At 42.2% G+C, this 17,426-nt stretch overlaps 3 protein-coding genes across 11 annotated transcripts in view; 1 reads left to right on the top strand and 2 right to left on the bottom strand.

The window, feature by feature from the left end:
- Positions 1-8,421, bottom strand: part of GABPA (GA binding protein transcription factor subunit alpha) — a 28,800-nt gene extending 20,379 nt beyond the window's left edge. For 2 of the 3 annotated variants that reach the window (XM_032097532.1, XM_032097525.1), the window contains exons 1-4: positions 8,221-8,420; positions 3,815-3,915; positions 1,367-1,511; positions 405-489 (exon numbers count right to left, since the gene is read on the bottom strand). In XM_032097532.1, the coding sequence (XP_031953423.1) occupies positions 405-489; positions 1,367-1,511; positions 3,815-3,891 (307 nt within the window). In that variant the 5' untranslated portion in view covers positions 3,892-3,915; positions 8,221-8,420. Of the gene's footprint in view, positions 1-404; positions 490-1,366; positions 1,512-3,814; positions 3,916-8,220 lie in introns of all 3 variants that reach the window. The other variant, XM_032097543.1, reaches the window with a different exon arrangement.
- Positions 8,422-8,451: 30 nt separating this feature from the next.
- On the top strand, positions 8,452-12,601 carry ATP5PF (ATP synthase peripheral stalk subunit F6). Of its 5 annotated transcripts, none has more exons than XM_032097591.1 (4): positions 8,452-8,610; positions 9,182-9,361; positions 10,693-10,817; positions 12,473-12,601. In XM_032097591.1, exons 2-4 carry the CDS (start codon positions 9,192-9,194, stop codon positions 12,499-12,501), a joined length of 324 nt encoding a protein of 107 aa, XP_031953482.1. In that variant the 5' UTR covers positions 8,452-8,610; positions 9,182-9,191; the 3' UTR covers positions 12,502-12,601. The 5 variants fall into 5 exon arrangements, with proteins under 5 accessions (XP_031953482.1, XP_031953489.1, XP_031953516.1 ...); XM_032097598.1 differs by having other exon boundaries at positions 8,500-8,604; XM_032097625.1 differs by having other exon boundaries at positions 8,542-8,561.
- Positions 12,602-13,022: 421 nt separating this feature from the next.
- JAM2 (junctional adhesion molecule 2) overlaps positions 13,023-17,426 on the bottom strand; it is a 50,646-nt gene continuing 46,242 nt past the window's right edge. For 2 of the 3 annotated variants that reach the window (XM_032097579.1, XM_032097570.1), the window contains one exon: positions 13,023-17,398. In XM_032097579.1, the coding sequence (XP_031953470.1) occupies positions 17,366-17,398 (33 nt within the window). In that variant the 3' untranslated portion in view covers positions 13,023-17,365. The remainder of the gene's footprint in view (positions 17,399-17,426) is intronic. The other variant, XM_032097564.1, reaches the window with a different exon arrangement.

The raw sequence follows: 17,426 nt of genomic DNA, 5'->3' as shown, positions 1-17,426 counted from the left end.
TCCTAAAGCACACAAGCTCACTCATCTCACAGGGATGAAACTGTCACCTACACAAAAATCTTTTGCCTGCTTCAATATTTAGTCTGGTACGAGTAACTACTCAACCTTGAGGAAAACCTCATACTGGAACTCACTACTTGACAGAGAGTTGTCTGGGTTCTGGATTTGTGTTTGATTTTGTTACTTATGAAAAAGATACAAAATTCCTTTAAAAAACATTTCAAATAGCATTAGTCCATGACATTTATTTTAATTTTACTACTTAGAACTACAGTACACAGTGAAAAATACATTCTGAAGCACTGTGGCCATTCATTGATTTTCTCAATTTCAAAGCTAGGAATAGGAGGAGCTTAGTAATCCTGCAATATTAGTTTGTACAATGGATAAATGTCACTGCTTACCTTGCCTAGATATTACTTGCACACTGAGTTGCACTGTTCCATCTGTTTTCACTCCTTGATCAAAAAGGCTTCGATCTGGGTCCAGCTTGATAAAATCATTAAAAATTAAAAAAATTAAAATATGTATTAGTTTCACAGTTACAATACATTTATTCTCCTTTAAATTTTAGAAACACTTGGTGCCTGCAGCAGATTTTCTGAAGAAGTGTGCAAATATTTTTAGTACTGTGTAGACATAGTACATAACAGAAAAAATTTGATCGTATTTGAAATTTGCCACTGTTCTGTTTAAGGTATTCTTGCTAATAGGAACATTTTTTGACCTAAAAGAAGCAATGCAATATGGGGAGGTACCTTCACTACCTGAAAACTATCTGCAGTTCCTTTTCTGAGTTTTTACCACCTTCATAAAAATTCTTGTCTTTATAACAGTATTCTCCCATGGTTTCTGGAAAAGCCACAGATGTCTGATTGTAACTTCAAATAAAACATGTAGCTAAACAAACTGCAAAACAGTTACACTGTCTAACATGTGGCAATGGTAAAAACAGGCGGGGATTTCTTGAGTAATGCTTTGCTACCTCTATACCTGAATAATATAGAAACCTTCTTGTTTAGATTCAAAACAAGATTGGACTCATGGAAGTTCAGGCAGCAACAAATGATGTGGGCTACCTCAAGAAAAAATAGTATGGTCATTGCCCTCATTCTTCTTTCACTTTCATGCTGGTTTCTTAACCTTGCACCAGGAACTCCAAAAATATTTTGATTGTATTCACACTGAACCAGTGTGTATATATTAAATGGTCTGATGATAATGAACCTGCCATGAAATTAAATTCATAATTGTAATTAATATTCCACATGAAGCATGAATTCCACAGACAATGGAAAAAAGGGAAAAAGTATGTAAAACACTTCTCCATTAAGAGGTTTAAATCTTTCACAACCTTTCAATTTACCTGGATATCTTGCAGACAAATTTCATGTGCATCCAAGGAACACTGCAATCTGGGTTCCAGCAACTTCTTAAGATTTCCAATGGGTTCACTGATGTCAATAGCCTGACTCACAAATTCTGCGGTGGTGTAGGTTTGCTCGACAATGCTTAAATAGCAAATTAATATAATAAATCATAACCTACATGTTAACAGAGCAGGTATAGGAAAGCTTAATAAAAGTTAGAAGTAAACTAGATAAAAGGTAATACTGACTCTGAAATCTTAATATCATGCAGTATTAGTCTGAGTACTCTTCATTTGAGTAGAGAGTGAATTACTAAATTTGGTCTCATTAATTTTACGGTTGTGTAACTCTTCTTTCACCCTGTCACCACTAAAAAGCTTGGTTAAATACCAAGATTCAGATCACCTTTTTGAGAGAGAGTAAGCCATGGTTAGCATATTATATATTGTTAATTTGCATGTAGAGTAAACTAATTTTATTTGCTTTGCCTGGACTGTATTTACAAGAGACTCAAGTTAAAAGCAAACACAGAAACTTAACAGACATGGAAAATAGGACAAAAAAATGCTCACACTCATACATAGCAACTTGCCATGTCTTTTCACCAGCACAAGAATAATAAGTTTAACACATACAAGGAACAACCAGAAGGAATTACAGCAGCATGGAGCCTTGAAGGAACTATGAGTCGCGTGTCATGGTTGTCCTGCACTACAACAATGACAGTATTGGCACAGGCATTTGGAAATGTCATTGTTATAGGACTCCAACATGAGTTGGGCTCTCTTCATTTACACAGAAGGAAACCAGAATGTACACAGATATAGTCTGTAAGTAGTAAAAATACACAAGGAGCTCAGAATAATACGAAACTAGTAAGTGGCTTTGAATCAGTTCTCCAGAACAGGTTCTTAAAGAGTAGTTAACCTAACCAGCCTCAGTTCTTTCTACCTGTCGGAGACTGAAATGTTATGTTTCATGGCTTAAACGTCTTCATGAAGGACTTTTGCCTATTATAGCAAAGGTGTATAATGACGCTGCACCACCGAAGCCCACCCTGGATGGGCCTTCTCATTGAAACCCTGAGCTGAGTTAAACCACCCAAGGAATAGAGATAAGAAAAGTGACACTATTGTTCAAAGCATCTGGAAGAGCATCCACAGCAGGGCCCAGCCCAGCACCATTGGGGTGGAAGCCACAGCCCCAGGTTTTTCTGTTGCCAGGCTCACACAGATCCCGACACCAAAGCGGGGAGGAGGAGAGGTTTTGGGTGTGTGGCATAGCCTCTGGCCAGATGCAGTGAATGCCATCATCTGCTGGGCAGACTGGCCCAGCTGTGGGGCCTCCCACCCCGGGAAGGCCACATCTATGGGACAGCAGAGGGGGTGTCATGGCCCATCAAAGGCCCCCCCCAAAGGGGTCCTCAGACTCTGCACCAGAGCACTGCACGTGATACTACATGATACAACAGATACAGAGTCTTGCGAGGGACAGTGCCAAACTTGCCCCCCACCCAGAGAGGTTCCCACCTGCCCAAACATATATTAATCCATTGGATTGTAGACTTTTCGGTGGGGGACTCTCACCACCAAGAAGACTAGATGGAGGGAAGCAATGGGACATTGCTGGGACCCAGGAAGGGATGATAAGCTTCTACTTAATCTCTGTCACTCTCCCTGACCCCCTCCCCACACCTCTTTTTCTATTTCTTTTCTTTCTGTCTGTCTTTCTAGCTCTTTTAGTATTAATTAAAATATAGCATTTTTTTTTTTGGCACCAACATCTAACCTCGACTGGTTTTAATCAAATTTTGGGGTATATTTTGTACCTTTCTGGGTTCAATCTGTTTTACTCACAGCGACTTAGTTTTCTTTACTCTTCTGTGCTTAGACCAGATTGCAACACTACCCTGCACATCAACTGACGCTCTGAGCTTCCAAACACAGAAGTGAAAATTAGGAGGGAAGCATTGGAAACTAAAAATCCAGGTTGAGGTAATTAGGTCAGAGGGTATTCTACTTCAGTATGTACAGTTTCAATGGCCCTAACAACAGTATAGTTGATACTGAGCATCATTTCTGCTCTGTTAAAAACAAATCGTCCTGTATCAATCCTGTATAACAGTAAAGCAAAGGACTGGAGAAATAGAAAGGCTCATCTCAATTACAGAAGGATACACTGACGCTGAAAGGTTTGCAGGACACACACACAGACATACTACTACAGACATGAAAATAGGAAAAGTAAAGTCCTAATAACATAGAAAGGACAACCAAAACAGTTTGGGAATTAAATAAGATCGAGGAACATGACAGCACTATACTGATTTCCTATACTGGCTACATTTCAACTTCTAGAAGACCACCATTTAATTAGGTAAGAAACAGAAAAACTAATTAGTTAATTGCTGCCTAAGGATCCCAAAAAACAAAGAAAGTGCATACCTTTCTTCAGTGCATTCCTGTTTCTCAGTTCCATCAATTTCAATTTCTATCAGCTCTTCTGCTTCTCTCTTAGTCATGGCTGCAATGACTTAAGAACAGAGCTATGAACAGAAAAGAATTTTTTGTGTAAGTCACAGACCAACAAGACTAGACAATGTTTTGTGTCCTATCACACATTTTTTAATCCAAATACCAGAATAGCCTTTTAAAGCCAAGAATTCATCTAAAAAATAAATCCAAAAGCTAATATAGATTTCATAAAATATATTGTTATGCCTGTCCTCAAACAAATGTTCTAGAAGCAAACATGGGACTGTTAAGACATTTGCACAGAGCCCAAAGCCTGATTCTCTTGGAGGCACCCAAATTTATGGATTTTTTTGTTGTTGCTACGGGCCACCTACAGCAAAGCACATCTGAAAATTCAAACTACCTTCCCAGCATGGCTGAAAGATGCTTATAAATTTAAGCAGCATTTTACATTAAATGCTGCAGGAGGAAGTTAGGGAGAAGATCTGTGATTTCTTCATAGGCAAGTAAAGTCAACAACAAAGTGTTTGTTGACTATCTCATCTTTCCACCCATGCCTCCCACAGGTGAACAGTTGATGACATGAGCACAATGAACCTATCTTGTGAAGTCCCAAACTAAAGCAGGATGTTAGTAATGAAAGGGAAAGCTATTCTGTGATGACATTCTCACTAACACTGCAGATTTTCATGCCCTGTAGAACACTGGAGTCTGTTGGGAACATAAGTGGGAAACAAAGAACTACAGCATTTGGTCTGTAAAGACATAGTTTGTCTAGTATTTTTATCTTTCACTAACCTGCACATATACCATAACTACGAAATACACACAATAAAAAACCAGGCCAAATTATATTAACAGTTTACAATAAATAACACCATGAACTCATAGCAAAAGGAGCAGGAAGTAGAAGTACAGAAGAAGAAAAAACCATTGGAGAAAAAGCAAAACATGACTACTATTTAAATATCCAAACCAGAAGAGATCACCAAGTTCCATCCTGGAATCATCCTTTCCCCAGGACTACTCTATCCCAAACCCAACTATTAGCAAGAGTATCTACTGAAGACAAGATAATAAGGATATATATTAATCTTTAAAACTTCTCAAAAGTAATAGTAACCAACTGTGGTTTACAGCTTCTATGTAAACTGTCTAAAGAAATTCAAACGACTCATCATCTCCTTCAAAAACTATTTTGTAAGATCAGTTGTGAAGAAATCAAGTGCTGCATGTGGTTCATTCTGTAAGAAGCTACCAAGGTTAGGAAGTGAAAGATCACTTACCAATATCTCAACTCTAGAAGCAAATCCAGAACCCGTTCACAGATCTGGCTGTGTGAAAGTCTCCAAAGGGCCAGCATAATGTCCACTGAACAGGGCCCCAGGAGTCCAATTCCTTTATCTTAATCTTGTGTATCATTCTCAAGATAAGTGGGAAAGACAGAAACTCAACTTCTGAAGAACGCAGACAGGCTTAAATATTTGAATGCACCGACACCTGCATGGTTACAGGTGATCTGTCAGACTATTAAAAAATATTTCAAAACCAAGGTTTGAGCAATGTCTCTTACTGAAAACTCCCAAAGAAGTAAACTGGTATGATAAAAGAGGGGCAAATGTCTTTTCTGTATTAGCGATCAAATTAAAAACACAAAACAAAGGTAAATTATCTTTTTTTTTGGTGATGAAGGGAGATTACCAGTAAGGTCACAAAGGGGTTAGGCCGGGATTTCTGTTCCTTGACATATCTGTATGTTATTTACCGAGAAAACAGTGCAAACTTACAGAAAGAACTCACCATCTTGATAGATTTCTGGCAGAAAATATTCAATACAGCTAAATGCAGAGTGATGCAGTGAGAAAATATTACTGCCCACAGTAACAGTACAGAATTAGGTAAGGCATTTAGAAGTCCCTATGGATTTGACTCCAAACTGGCAGCTGGAGTAGTAACTGTTCACTCCCTCTTCAAAGGCAATTCATGGTTGAATCTCACAGGCTCTGCTATATTTTCGGATCCCTGGAGGGGCAGGAAAGAGGAACCCAGGTGTGGGTACAAAAATGCTGTTAGCGAGGATTTTCTTGCTATTTTCTAAGTCCATGAGAGACTTTTCTCTCTCATAGAAGGGGTAGCAGGGAATGTAAACAACCAAGCCACCTGCAACCTTGAAAAGTCTTGTTTATGGTATAGTAGAAAAATATTTTGACAATGGATGTTTTAGGATTTTAGCCAATCACCCCCAAGGGGTGGCTGGTCCTTTGTCCAACTAGACTATGAAGAAAAAAGTCTATAAAAGAGTTCGTAAAATAATTAAATAAATCAATCTTGCTGCACAATTCCTGCCTGCTGGATCTTCTCTCCTCCTCCTCCCTATGGCTGCGGGACACGGTGATATACTGTAGCAACCAGGCCTGCGGTAATACCCAGGCATAAAGAGCAGGTACAAAAAGAGGAAGAAAGATGGTTCCACTACGCACAGATACAAGGAAGGGAGATGAGTATAAAGAATAACAACATGATGGAAACACATAAACTCGTTAAAGTTCATAGAAGCCTAAAGGGGAAAATTATTCAGTCTTTCCTATGCTAGCATAAAGAGATTCCTCTCGATTTAAACATTTCACATGAAGTCTGGCAGCTTGTTGCTACAGGATGATGCAGAGTTTGAAAGTGAACATAGGTTCAGATGGGACTGAGCTGCCTGACCCTTCCCTGAAGGCTACTGAGAGACAAGAAGGCTCTAATAGCCTGGCTTGCCTGGAGGGCTCATGTGGCAGGAACACTACAACAGCAGCATTTGTTCAAAGGAGCATATAAAACTGTGGTTGATTCCTGGAAGGTTCAGCCTACTGATTTCTGCTTGTTTCCACTTTTTCCTTCAACCTAACAAGCCCTAAGATTTACCTGTTAGCCAAGAAGAAATCTGACCTCCACTAACATATGAGAAGGCATCTGTCAGCAGAGCCTTTCTCCCTTGTATGACAGCCCAGTGCTACTCCAGCATCTTTTACAGTCAGGAGACTGTAAAAGTCCCTTTGTTCTGTTTAAGATCTATCATTTTCCTAGAACACAAGGAGTTAAGTGAGGAATGAGCCCACCGTGATACGGGCACAAACTCTCTGAATAGAATTATGTTTGCTATCCCACCAGGTAATTGTGAAATGGGGTCCAGTTCTGGAACCCATACACCTTATCAGCTGATGCTGAAGTCCAGTCACTGGAGTTATCTGTGCCCCAGAGAAGCTCTGCTGTGTGCAGCACATGGTTCTCATCCATCCGTATTATCCAAATTATAAAGCAAATCCAAATTATCCAAATTACAAAGCAGGTAACAAAGCAAACAGCCTGTCCTTTACAGATCAGCTTTTACAACTCATCAGCCAGTTCAGTTTTACGACGGAGATAGTGGAGCACTGAACAGGGTGGGGGAAAATCACACCAGATTTGATATGTTTAACTTCCTTATCAACAGCCAGAAGGGAGAAAATAAAGGCAAACTGGGAGCTGTGGCTGTGCAGCATGTGCCTGGCTGAACATTAGAAAGAAACAATGCAAGATCATGGAATGAATTAGGTTGGAAAAGACTTTTGAGATCATCATGACTGAACACCACCATGTCAACTAGACCATGGTACTAAGTGCCACATCCACTATTTCCTTTAACATCTCTAGGGATGGTGATCCCACCACCTCCCTGGGCGGCCTGTTCTGCTTGTTCCAATGTCTAATCACCCTCCAGTGCATAAATTCCTCTTAGTGTCCAACCTAAACCTCCCCGGCACAGGTTAAGACTCTTTCTACTGGTTTGTCGAGGAGCAGAGCCGACCCTCACCTGGCTGCAACCTTCTATCAGGGAATTGTAAACAGCAATAGGATTCTCCCCCGCCCCCCGGGCCTCCTCTTCCCCAGGATGAGTCCCCCAGCTCCTCCTCATCAGACTTGTGCTCCAGACCCTTTCCCAGCAGCTCCGCTGCCTTTCTGTCGACTCGCTCCAGCCCCTCTATGTCCTTCTCGGAGAGAGGGGCCCAGAACTGGACACATCACTCGACGGGCTTCTCACCAGTGCAAGGGGAGAACCACAAGACGCCACATCCTGTTACATTTTCATCCAAAACAAGGTTTTTACGAGCGGGAATAAGTTTTCAGGCACCGGGGAGGCCTCGCGAGCCCCGCGGTGGGAGCACTCGGTCCTTGAGCCCGAGGGCCCTTCCCCGCGACCGCCGAGGCGCCACCTCCCCATGGGCCCCGCTTCCCGCGGCGCCTCCGTGTCGTTGTTTGAACCCGAAACGGAAATGGGATCGCGGAGCCGCCGGGGAAGAAACGGAAACAAAACACGGGCCGGGCCGGGCCGGGCCGGGCCGGGCCGCGCTCACCCGCCGCCACTGTCCGTCCGTCCGTTCGTCCGCCCACCGCACCGGCACGTCCCGCCGTCCGTCCGCGTCCGGGAAGTCCCGCGGCTCCGGGTCCAGGACCGGCTTCGGGAGCGGGTCCGGGAGCGAGCTGCGCCAGAATCGGGGCGGCGCGCGGGCCCACCGCAGGGAAAACGCGCGACACCGCCGCACCCCCGCGCGAACTACGGCTCCCGGCGAGCCCCGCGCGGGAACTACAGTTCCCGGCGGCCCCCGCGTGGGAACTACAGCTCCCAGCGGCTCACGCGGCTCCGGAAGGCCCCGAGCCCCTTCCCGTTACTTTGAAGTGGCTCTGTGCGGGCACAGTGCGTTCTGGGCTCTCCCGGTGCTCTCCCCGCGCTACCCCAGGTCCCGGTGGGCGCCGAGCGGGGCCAGGCGGTGTGCGGGGATGGGGATGGGGATGGGGATGGGAGAACCCCGGGTGTGAGCGGGGGTGGGGGTTGGTTCCCGGTGTGCACCGCGAGGACGGTGGGTGGGGTCGAGCGGAGGCGGTGGTTCGGCCAAGGTGACTGGGGAGCTTTGCTGGTTTGAAAGTGTCACGTTTTTTCTACTTAAACAACGCGGAGAGCGGAATTCCAGGTTTGTCTGGGTTGTTCGGTCGCGGTTCCGTACCGAACGGGTTGCGGAGCTGTGCCCGTGGGGTCAGGGTGTCCTCGGGTTCAGTGGCTGCTGGAATTCCTCCCCATCGCCCCATGCTGTTTTAAATAACCTTTGAATACCTTTCTGCTTTAAAGTTCAAGTCCAAAGTACATTTTTCTTTCTTCTTCATGCATTTATTTTAATAATGTCTTAATATAGAAAATATCCTTTGAATACTTTTCTGGTTTCTGCTCCAAGCTATTTTTTCGTGCTTTTAAAATGCATTTATATCCCTATGACTAATTCTTTATTCCTGTTTTGGTGGTTTTTTTAATGGTTAAAGCAGCAGTGCCATCATGATCCTGCGGCAGATCTTGCGGCTTTCCTCCCTTTTCCACTCCGCTGTGTCTGTTCACCTGCGCAGGAACATTGGGCTCTCTGCGATTGTCTTCAACAAGACAAAAGAGCTCGACCCGGTTCAGAAGCTCTTCTTGGACAAGATCAGAGAGTATAACACAAAGAGCAAGTAAGTAAAGGAAATTGTCTTAAGGAGGGAGCTGATGGCAAAAGGGGGAAAACCTGTTGATTTTGACATAAAAGTATCAAACATGAGTGTTTGATTTTTGACAATTTGATAGTTTTGTAGGTTGGTCTCTAAATATTTAAGGTGCGTTTTCCTGCAACACTTAGTGATGGTTTCACTAGTGTGAAGGCTTGTTCTAGCATATCTAATAGAAAATACCAATTTTTTTCCCTTAAAAAAGAAAAAATATGATGTCATTCTTCTTGGGCAATTAAGGCACTCAGTTAAGGTCTCTTGCACACTGCATGAATGTATTGGTATGTTAATTTTTACCCACCTACACGCTCCATAAATGGGGGGAAAAAGCTAAACAAACCCTATTTTTCTTTTTTGTTGGCTTTTTTGTTGGGGAAAACAGTTACTCTGTAGTCTTGTTTCCAGAAGCTGAATGGAAATAGCCTTCAAAAGTAATCGAGAATTAATGGAATTATCAGGATGGTTCATCTGCAGTTAATACACAGTTCCTTCAATTGGAATCTTAGATTCTTGTAATGTTTGAATGAACTACTGACCAGGAAACTAAAACTATAGTTCTATATAGTAACTACATAGAACTATAGTTAATTCTGTGTAATTTATTCTTGGGAACTATTCCTGGGAAGGAATTAAGACACTTCTTAGCTCTACTGGTGGAAGATATGTGTATCCTTACTTAGGAACCCATCTGTGTAGGGAGGCAGATATTTGCTGGTTTTACCAGTTACAAGCATGGATCATGTGCTGGTACAACTAAGTGCTGGCAATCTAAAGAGTTACTACTTTAGTTATCTGATATTTGTATCCCAAGAAGTTCTGGTTGTGGTGGGGGTTTTTTGCTTCTTTAGCTTTCAAAACATGTTCTATTGGTAAGAACAGTTAAGCTTTACTAACTGAGATAACTATTTCAAAGATAGAAGAGGTGCAAATCACAATTTTGTTAGGAATTCACACCTGGAGCAAACAAAACTAAAAGCCCTGAGAGCCTGCATGTTCATCACTGTAGTTTTATTGCTTCATAAGACCACCTTTTGTCACAAAAGGCTTGGATTTTCATCCCTGATAGTTGGATCTTCATTGCTGATAGCAGAAAACCTTTACTTTACTCTGAGAATCTTGTTTATTTGTAAGGTAAGGAGGCCCTAAGGTATCATAGCTTGAGTTTGGAAATATTTTAAATTATTTCCTTTGGTTCGTTGTTGAAAAGGTTTTAATGCGTAAGTGGGCTTGAAAATGTCGAATTTTCCATGTGAAATGTTAGAAGTGAGTTGTTAATCACAATTTTTAATGTTTTCTAGGCAAGCTGGAGGGCCTGTTGATGCAGGACCCGACTTTCAAAAAGACATGAATGAATCCCTTGCAAGACTCCAACGGGCGTATGGTGAGGGAGATCTCACCAAGTTTCCAGAATTCAAATTTGAGGGTGAGTTAACAATCTTACTGAATTCTAATTGCAAGTAGATACATGTTCACTCACAGGTTTTCTTAATTCCCCTTTAGTTTCTATTTGTACCATTAATTTAATGTAAAATGCCCTCTGGGAATCTTACGCTTTTGCACAGTTCACATCTGATTCCCTGTGCCTCCTATTTTGATTATTTGCCTTTTCTAGCAGAGACGTGGTTTTCCTTACACTGATGATTAACAAAACTTGCAGTCAGGTCAGGCTATGTTAATTGTCCTTCAGAGACCCTAAAGAAAGAGCTCAAATAGAAATAGCCTAGGGCCTGTATTTTTCTCATCTTGTCATAAAGATCAGCAGACTATAATGTGAATATCAGTTAGTCTTACATCATCCAAACTGTGACTTCTTTGATTTTGTAGGCTCCTCCAGAAAGCCACTGATTTCAGAAAATGAACATAGGACTTAACTTTCTTACTTAAAAATATTTTGTGGCTAAATTATATTAAACCTTTTTCTTCAGCTATTTAGGTATGACTTCTGTTTAAGTGGTCTAAGTTTGTTTTTGCATGGAAGGGAAAAGGCAGACAGCATAAGGCTTGGTGGGTATCTGGCAGCCATCCAAGGCCAAGCCACCATAGTCAGTGACTTGTGATTCTGACCAGACTGTCTGGGACTTCTAATTTAGACTAGGAACACACCCGAAAACGTTTTGGGTTTTGGTAGTATTTCAGTTGGGTAAAGCTGGTGTCAAGTTTTTACTGGTGCAGATAAAACAGAGTACCTGTAAAGTAGAATCTATGAATCCATGGTTTTTCTTTTTTATTTTTCCACAATTTTAGGGATGTAGTTTCTCTATATTCAGTTTTATTTCTGTGTCATATGTGAAACTATGCATATTAAAATTCCACTTGTTTTTGTAAGGAAAAAGGATTTGTGTGACCATGGGAACAGAACAAAGACAGGCACAACTATGTTCTTTTACCATTGTTGTCTGTCCTTGATCTAATTTAAATAAGGTTTCAAATCTGAGTAATTATATGGTAGGAAGTTAAATTTTTTTACCTTAGTGATGCTTACTATAAGCTGACCCTTGCCCCTTAGACTTTGTATTAAAGAGAGCAGGCATTAGTAGCCCAGGTGCCCAAAACCCTAACCTTTGTGATCCTGTACCTTTGACATCAAGAACTCCTTGGTCAGTGTTTGCATGTATCTTGAGAGAGTATCTTGCTGACTGGAGTTGAAATTGTGTGCTCCTCTCTGTTAATGTACATGGAGAATACACTAATCAAAGGGAGAGAAGAGCTTGGTTACTTGTTCTTGTATCAGAGCTATGTTGGAAATACTCGTCCAGTAGCATTCTGGTTGACTTCTTCAGTTTCCCTGCTGTCTTCTCCCCTATCCCAGATGTTGTTAAAAGCTGTTGTGGCAGAATGTTACTGAGGCTTAGCCTTCATACATAACTCTTGCAAGGTGGAAAAGACCTGCCTCCAGCATAGCTACTCTTTACTGCTGCCCACATTTAATCAGTAAGTGGGGATGTAGACTGCAACGTACTGCTTTAGCTTGCCAACATAATGGTTAGCTTTCTTCAAATTACAAATTAATTGTGGTGTTTGAGGATGGAATAAAAAGAGACTAATAGGAATTTTCTCTTTTTCCCATTTTTCCTGTAGAGCCCAAGTTTGAGGAGACTCCAAAGTGATCTCTGCAGCTTGTACACCGAACAGCAGTGTACAGCCATGGAGTTGCTGAATATGGCATCAGTTGTAATTTAATAAATGTAGTGCTTCAGTTTGATTTCAGTGGTGTGAAGAAGCTCTTAACTGCATGGTGAGCATACCTAGCTGTGATCATCAACTCTTACATGACAGCGGGAGCTGAGTAGTTCTGCTCAATGTTAACTGCAAAACTCCTTTGTGAGCTATGTTTTAATGCTGAGATATTCTAACACTCATAATGATACACCAGGAAGCAACTACTTGTTCTGTTGAGTTTATCCAAAAAGCTTCTGCAGAAAAAAACCACCATGAACCTTAAGTCTGTAGCAAAGCCCTACAGTAGTGATGGAGCTGCACAGCCAAAAGCATAGGCACAAATGCCTTAATTCTACACTGCATCAATGAACACAAAGGTGATGAAGTGTTAATCTTCCAGAAGAAACTGAAATCTGCTAATGAGGTTGTAAGGTGTGAATCTCTGTGACTGAACTATTGACACGAACACTTCAGCTTCTGAGGACCTATTTATTTGTAATAATTATTACCTGAAAAATTACATAAACACATCAACAGTTAAGAGCCTACATACTACCGTTTGAATTGTACTGGCATGATTTTTCTTCAGAATGAAATTACATATGCAGCCTACAGAGAGAGGGACTTCCACATTAGACACTAAAACACTGCTTGAGTTTTAGTTACAGGAAGATTTATTTTGTCAGCATAGTGAGTTTACTTCTGCACAGCTACACACTTAGAGGCGATTTTGGCAAATCTAACACAATTTCAAAGTCCTAGTAAATCAGAATTGCAGGAGAAATTGAGCTCTTGACAATGGTTGAGACACAAGTAGTGAGGTCATCTATGAAAGTTATTTGAATAGATTGTTCCAAGCTGCAAGAGTGAATTTTGTATTGCTGCATGTACATATGAACAAAATGAGAAGCCTTCACACAGAACTAAATTGAATATGCAAGTTAATTTTTTTGGGGTTTATGTTTTTTTTGAAATTCCATCACAGCTAGGTTGACTAAACATTGGCAGTTTCAGCATGTAATACATGGAAACAATATTTACAGAGCAGAGGTCAAAAGATCCCTTGGTGTTGTGGTTTAATCCCAGCTGGCAACTAAGCCAGCCACTGGCTCACTCCCTGTCTCCTCCCCCTACTGTAGGGAAAGGAATTGGAAACAAAACTCACTGGTTGAGATAAAGCAGTTAAATAATTGAACCAAAAGTAGTAATAAGGGAAAAAGAGAGAGAGAAAACCTGAGAAGCATAAGTGATGCATGGCACAAGTGCTCATCACCACTTGCTGACTGATGCCCAGCCCGTCCCCCAGCCAACTTCCCCCCAGTTTATATACTGGGCATGATGTTCTATATCTCTCTGGCCAGTTCAGGTCAGGGTCCTGGCCCTGTTCCCTCATGGCTTGAGCACCTCACTGGTAGAGCATTGCACACTGAAAAATCTTTGACTCAGAGTAAGGACTGCTGAACAACAACTGAAACATCAGTGTGTTACATTATTTTCATACTAATTCAGAAAAACAGCTCTGTACCAGCTACTAGGAAGAAAATTAACTCCCAGCTGAAACCAGAAAAGTATCGATCAGCTGCTTATTCCATACCATTTATGTCATGCCAGGTCCCACGCTTTCCAATACACCACCACTTTTCCCGTCTTTTTATGGACGCACACAGAGTTCCTTAATCTATAGACAATCCCTATAGAAGTCTACTGAGTTCATTTAGTCCATGACTTAAGAATGTCATAAACAGTCTTTCAGGGCAGGAAAGAGGGTGTTTGGTGTTGGACTGTTGCATGTTGAAGCCAGTTCTAATTCCATCACTGTTCTGTTTGCCTGGTTACATCAAAGTTCATTCTCAGCGTGGCAGTTTAAGGGAAGTTGGGTTCAGATCCCCAAAGCTGGAGGGGTGGAGACAGGCATGAGGTGCCCAGTACGGTGGTGGTGATGCAGCTGACATAGAAGTGCTAATATACAGCATTATACAGCAATTAACATCACACAATTCACTGGCTATTCAATCAAATCCACTCAACGCACAAAGCAGACTTGCCCATCCTCCCGCCTTACCAAGTGTGCCCAGGTCCTTGAGCAAAAACAGTACTACAGATGAGTTTGCCTTTGCCCAAGGCAGGAATAATCCCAACTGTTTTCTGCAGCACATTTTTCATGTGCACTACAGGAACTTTATTCCCTTCTACAGTAAAAGTTTTGATTGGGCAGGGCCAGCCCACTTGGCAGATCTTCCAGTGCTGACTCACCAGGTGGCCTTTGCCAATGTGCATCCCAATGTTTGAAGGTCCCCCTGCCCATTGCTCTCAGTGTAGTCTAACAGTCCATTGGATCATTTGGTTTTCTCAGCTGGTGCATGATACAATATACCCACTTAATGCCACGTTCTTTTGCCCAAGCATCTGTGAGTGTTTTCCAAGTATTTCTAGCTTAATTTGTTCAAAGGCTTGGTGTTGCTCAGGGCCCCATGTGAAATCATTCTTCTGAGTGACTTGATAAAGAGGGCTTACAATCAGACTGTAGTTTGGAATATGCATTCTCTAAAAACCCACTGCATCTAAGAGAGCTTACTTTTTGAAGAAATGGATTAGAATTTCTTTCTATAGGATCAGGAGTAAATTCAGCCCTTCCACTCTGCCTGGGAAACCATCCACTGGAGATGGGAGTAGCAGCTCTCCTGGAAGAACCCCCACTTGGGACTGTTTTCCTCACAATCCATGTACCCATGTCTCTAGGGTCAAGGTAGGTCTGCCATCCCAATTCTTCATGGCCCCTCTGTGGTCTCCCAGCTAAATCCCCAGGGTATCCCATAGTGTGTACCTTCCATATCCTCTTTCTTGAGCCAATGCTTACTGTCATTAGCATGAGTCCATAGAGGTGGGTCCATACAGATGGACATACCCTCTTTGAACCACTGAAACTCCTGGGACAGTTTATCTGATAGTTTCTCCACAGATGAGATGAGAGAGGAAAAGAGGTTGTCTTCATATACCTGGAGATGGCAATCCACTGCATCCACAGATGGTGGTGTGGTGTCTTTCCAGATTAATGTTGCCAGTGGGTTGGTGTGTGCTCTTGGTACACTTTACAAACTTCCACCACATGGGTCGTGTGCAGAGGAATTGGTCTGATCTGTGGGAAACGGTGTATTGTCCAGGTCAAAATAAATAATCTCTAGCACAGCTAATTCTCTCAGGCTTTGGATATCTTTCCACTTGCATGGTGACATGTAACATCTTTCTTGTAAGGATACCTTTCCTTCATGCTTGACAGGAGTCACTTCCAGAGGCTGAGGACTTGCATCCCTTATGCAATCACCTTGTCAATGCCTGCTTTCCTAGAAAGTGATTCCTACCTTCTAATTCCAATCCACTAGCCCTGTTAATCCCAGCATCAGAGCAACTAGGTGGTAATGTGCTCATCAGGACAGCAGCTGAAATATTTATGTATATCCCTCAGCTCACTCAGGAGTGAGTGGTTGCCTCTTGTTGGCCTGTCCCTGAAGTTTGTGTAGGCACAGTACATGTTGATGGGGTTTTGGCAGCCACAGATCATTTCTTCAATCTAAAGAAGGCCTGAACCATACGCAACAACATACTGGTTGCTACTGAAAGGACCAGGTTGGTTTCAAGGGTAGTGACAAGATATGCAAAGTCCTTAAAATTCTCAAATGCTGCTGTAGTCATCCTGGAGGGGAAGGAAGGTGTTTTTCCCGTGGGTTGGCTCTCTGAGGGTAAAAGGCAGTAGATGTAACTGTGGATTGTTTCCACCAGGTGGCTCCCAAAGGACGGCAGGGACACCCCATGCAGGCTTATGACCAGCCATTCTATCATATCACAAGCCAGTACAACAGAGAACAACACAGGCCTAGAGCAAATGAATCAATATGGTGACCAGCAACCATTAAACCAATACAACGAAGGCTTATAACAAATTTTTTTTAATATACTCTAGTCAGATCTGGTTTTATCGCAACCTTTTGAGTCCCATGTTGGGTGCCAAAGAGGACTGTTGGGGTTTAACCTCAGCCAGCAGCTCAGGCCCACGTGGCTGCTTGCTCACTGCCCCTGTCTCAGCCCCAGTGGGAGAACTGGGAAAATAAAGTAAAACTGGTGGGTTGAGAGAACAATAGTTTAACAATTGAAACAAAGTAAAATAGAATACTAATAATACTAATGATAATAATAACAACAACAATTAATATTAATTGTAATGAAAAGGAGAGAGAGGAGTAAAGCCCAAGAAAGTCAACAGCACAACAGCTTCTCACCACCCACTGACCACTGCTCAGCCTGTCCCCCAGCAGCAGTCGGCTTCCCCTGGCCAATTTCCCCAGTTTAAATACTGGGCATGATGTTCTGGTGTGGAGGTGGTCACCAAGCACCAAGCCTGTTTGGGTTCAAGAAGGGTTTAGACAACATTCTCAGGCACATGGTGGGATTCTTGGGGTGTCCTATGCAGGGCCAGGAGTTGGACTTCATGATCCTGATGGGTCCCTTCCAACTCAGCTTATTCTATGATTCTATGAATATCTGTTTGAACAGCTCAGATCAGATGTCCCAGCTGTGCTCCGTCCCTGCTTCTTTTGCACCTCCTCACTAGAAGACCATGGGAATCTGAGGATTCCTTGACTTGGAATAAGCACTACTCAGCAGCAACTAAAACATCAGTGTGTTATCAACTTTATTCTCATGTTAAATCCAAAACACAGCTACTATGAAGAAAATTATCCCAGCTGAAACCAGGACACTTTGATACTTTTGTATAACAAGTAGTCATTTGATATCCCTCACAGAGGCTGAAATCTTCTAAATAACAAAGGACTTGGTATGCTTGAAATCCTAAATGAAACAAACAAGGTTACATAAA

The sequence above is a fragment of the Corvus moneduloides genome, chromosome 2, assembly GCF_009650955.1.
Source record: "Corvus moneduloides isolate bCorMon1 chromosome 2, bCorMon1.pri, whole genome shotgun sequence".
Taxonomy (NCBI): Eukaryota; Metazoa; Chordata; class Aves; order Passeriformes; family Corvidae; genus Corvus; species Corvus moneduloides.
This window is presented reverse-complemented; position numbering and strand designations above follow the sequence as displayed.

Coding starts and splice junctions, on each gene's coding strand:
- ATP5PF (XM_032097591.1), top strand. CDS start 9,192: ATGATCCTGCGGCAGATCTTGCGGCTTTCCTCCCTTTTCCACTCCGCT. Junction 9,362..10,692: donor GAGTATAACACAAAGAGCAA/GTAAGTAAAGGA, acceptor AATGTTTTCTAG/GCAAGCTGGAGGGCCTGTTG. Junction 10,818..12,472: donor TCCAGAATTCAAATTTGAGG/GTGAGTTAACAA, acceptor TTTTTCCTGTAG/AGCCCAAGTTTGAGGAGACT.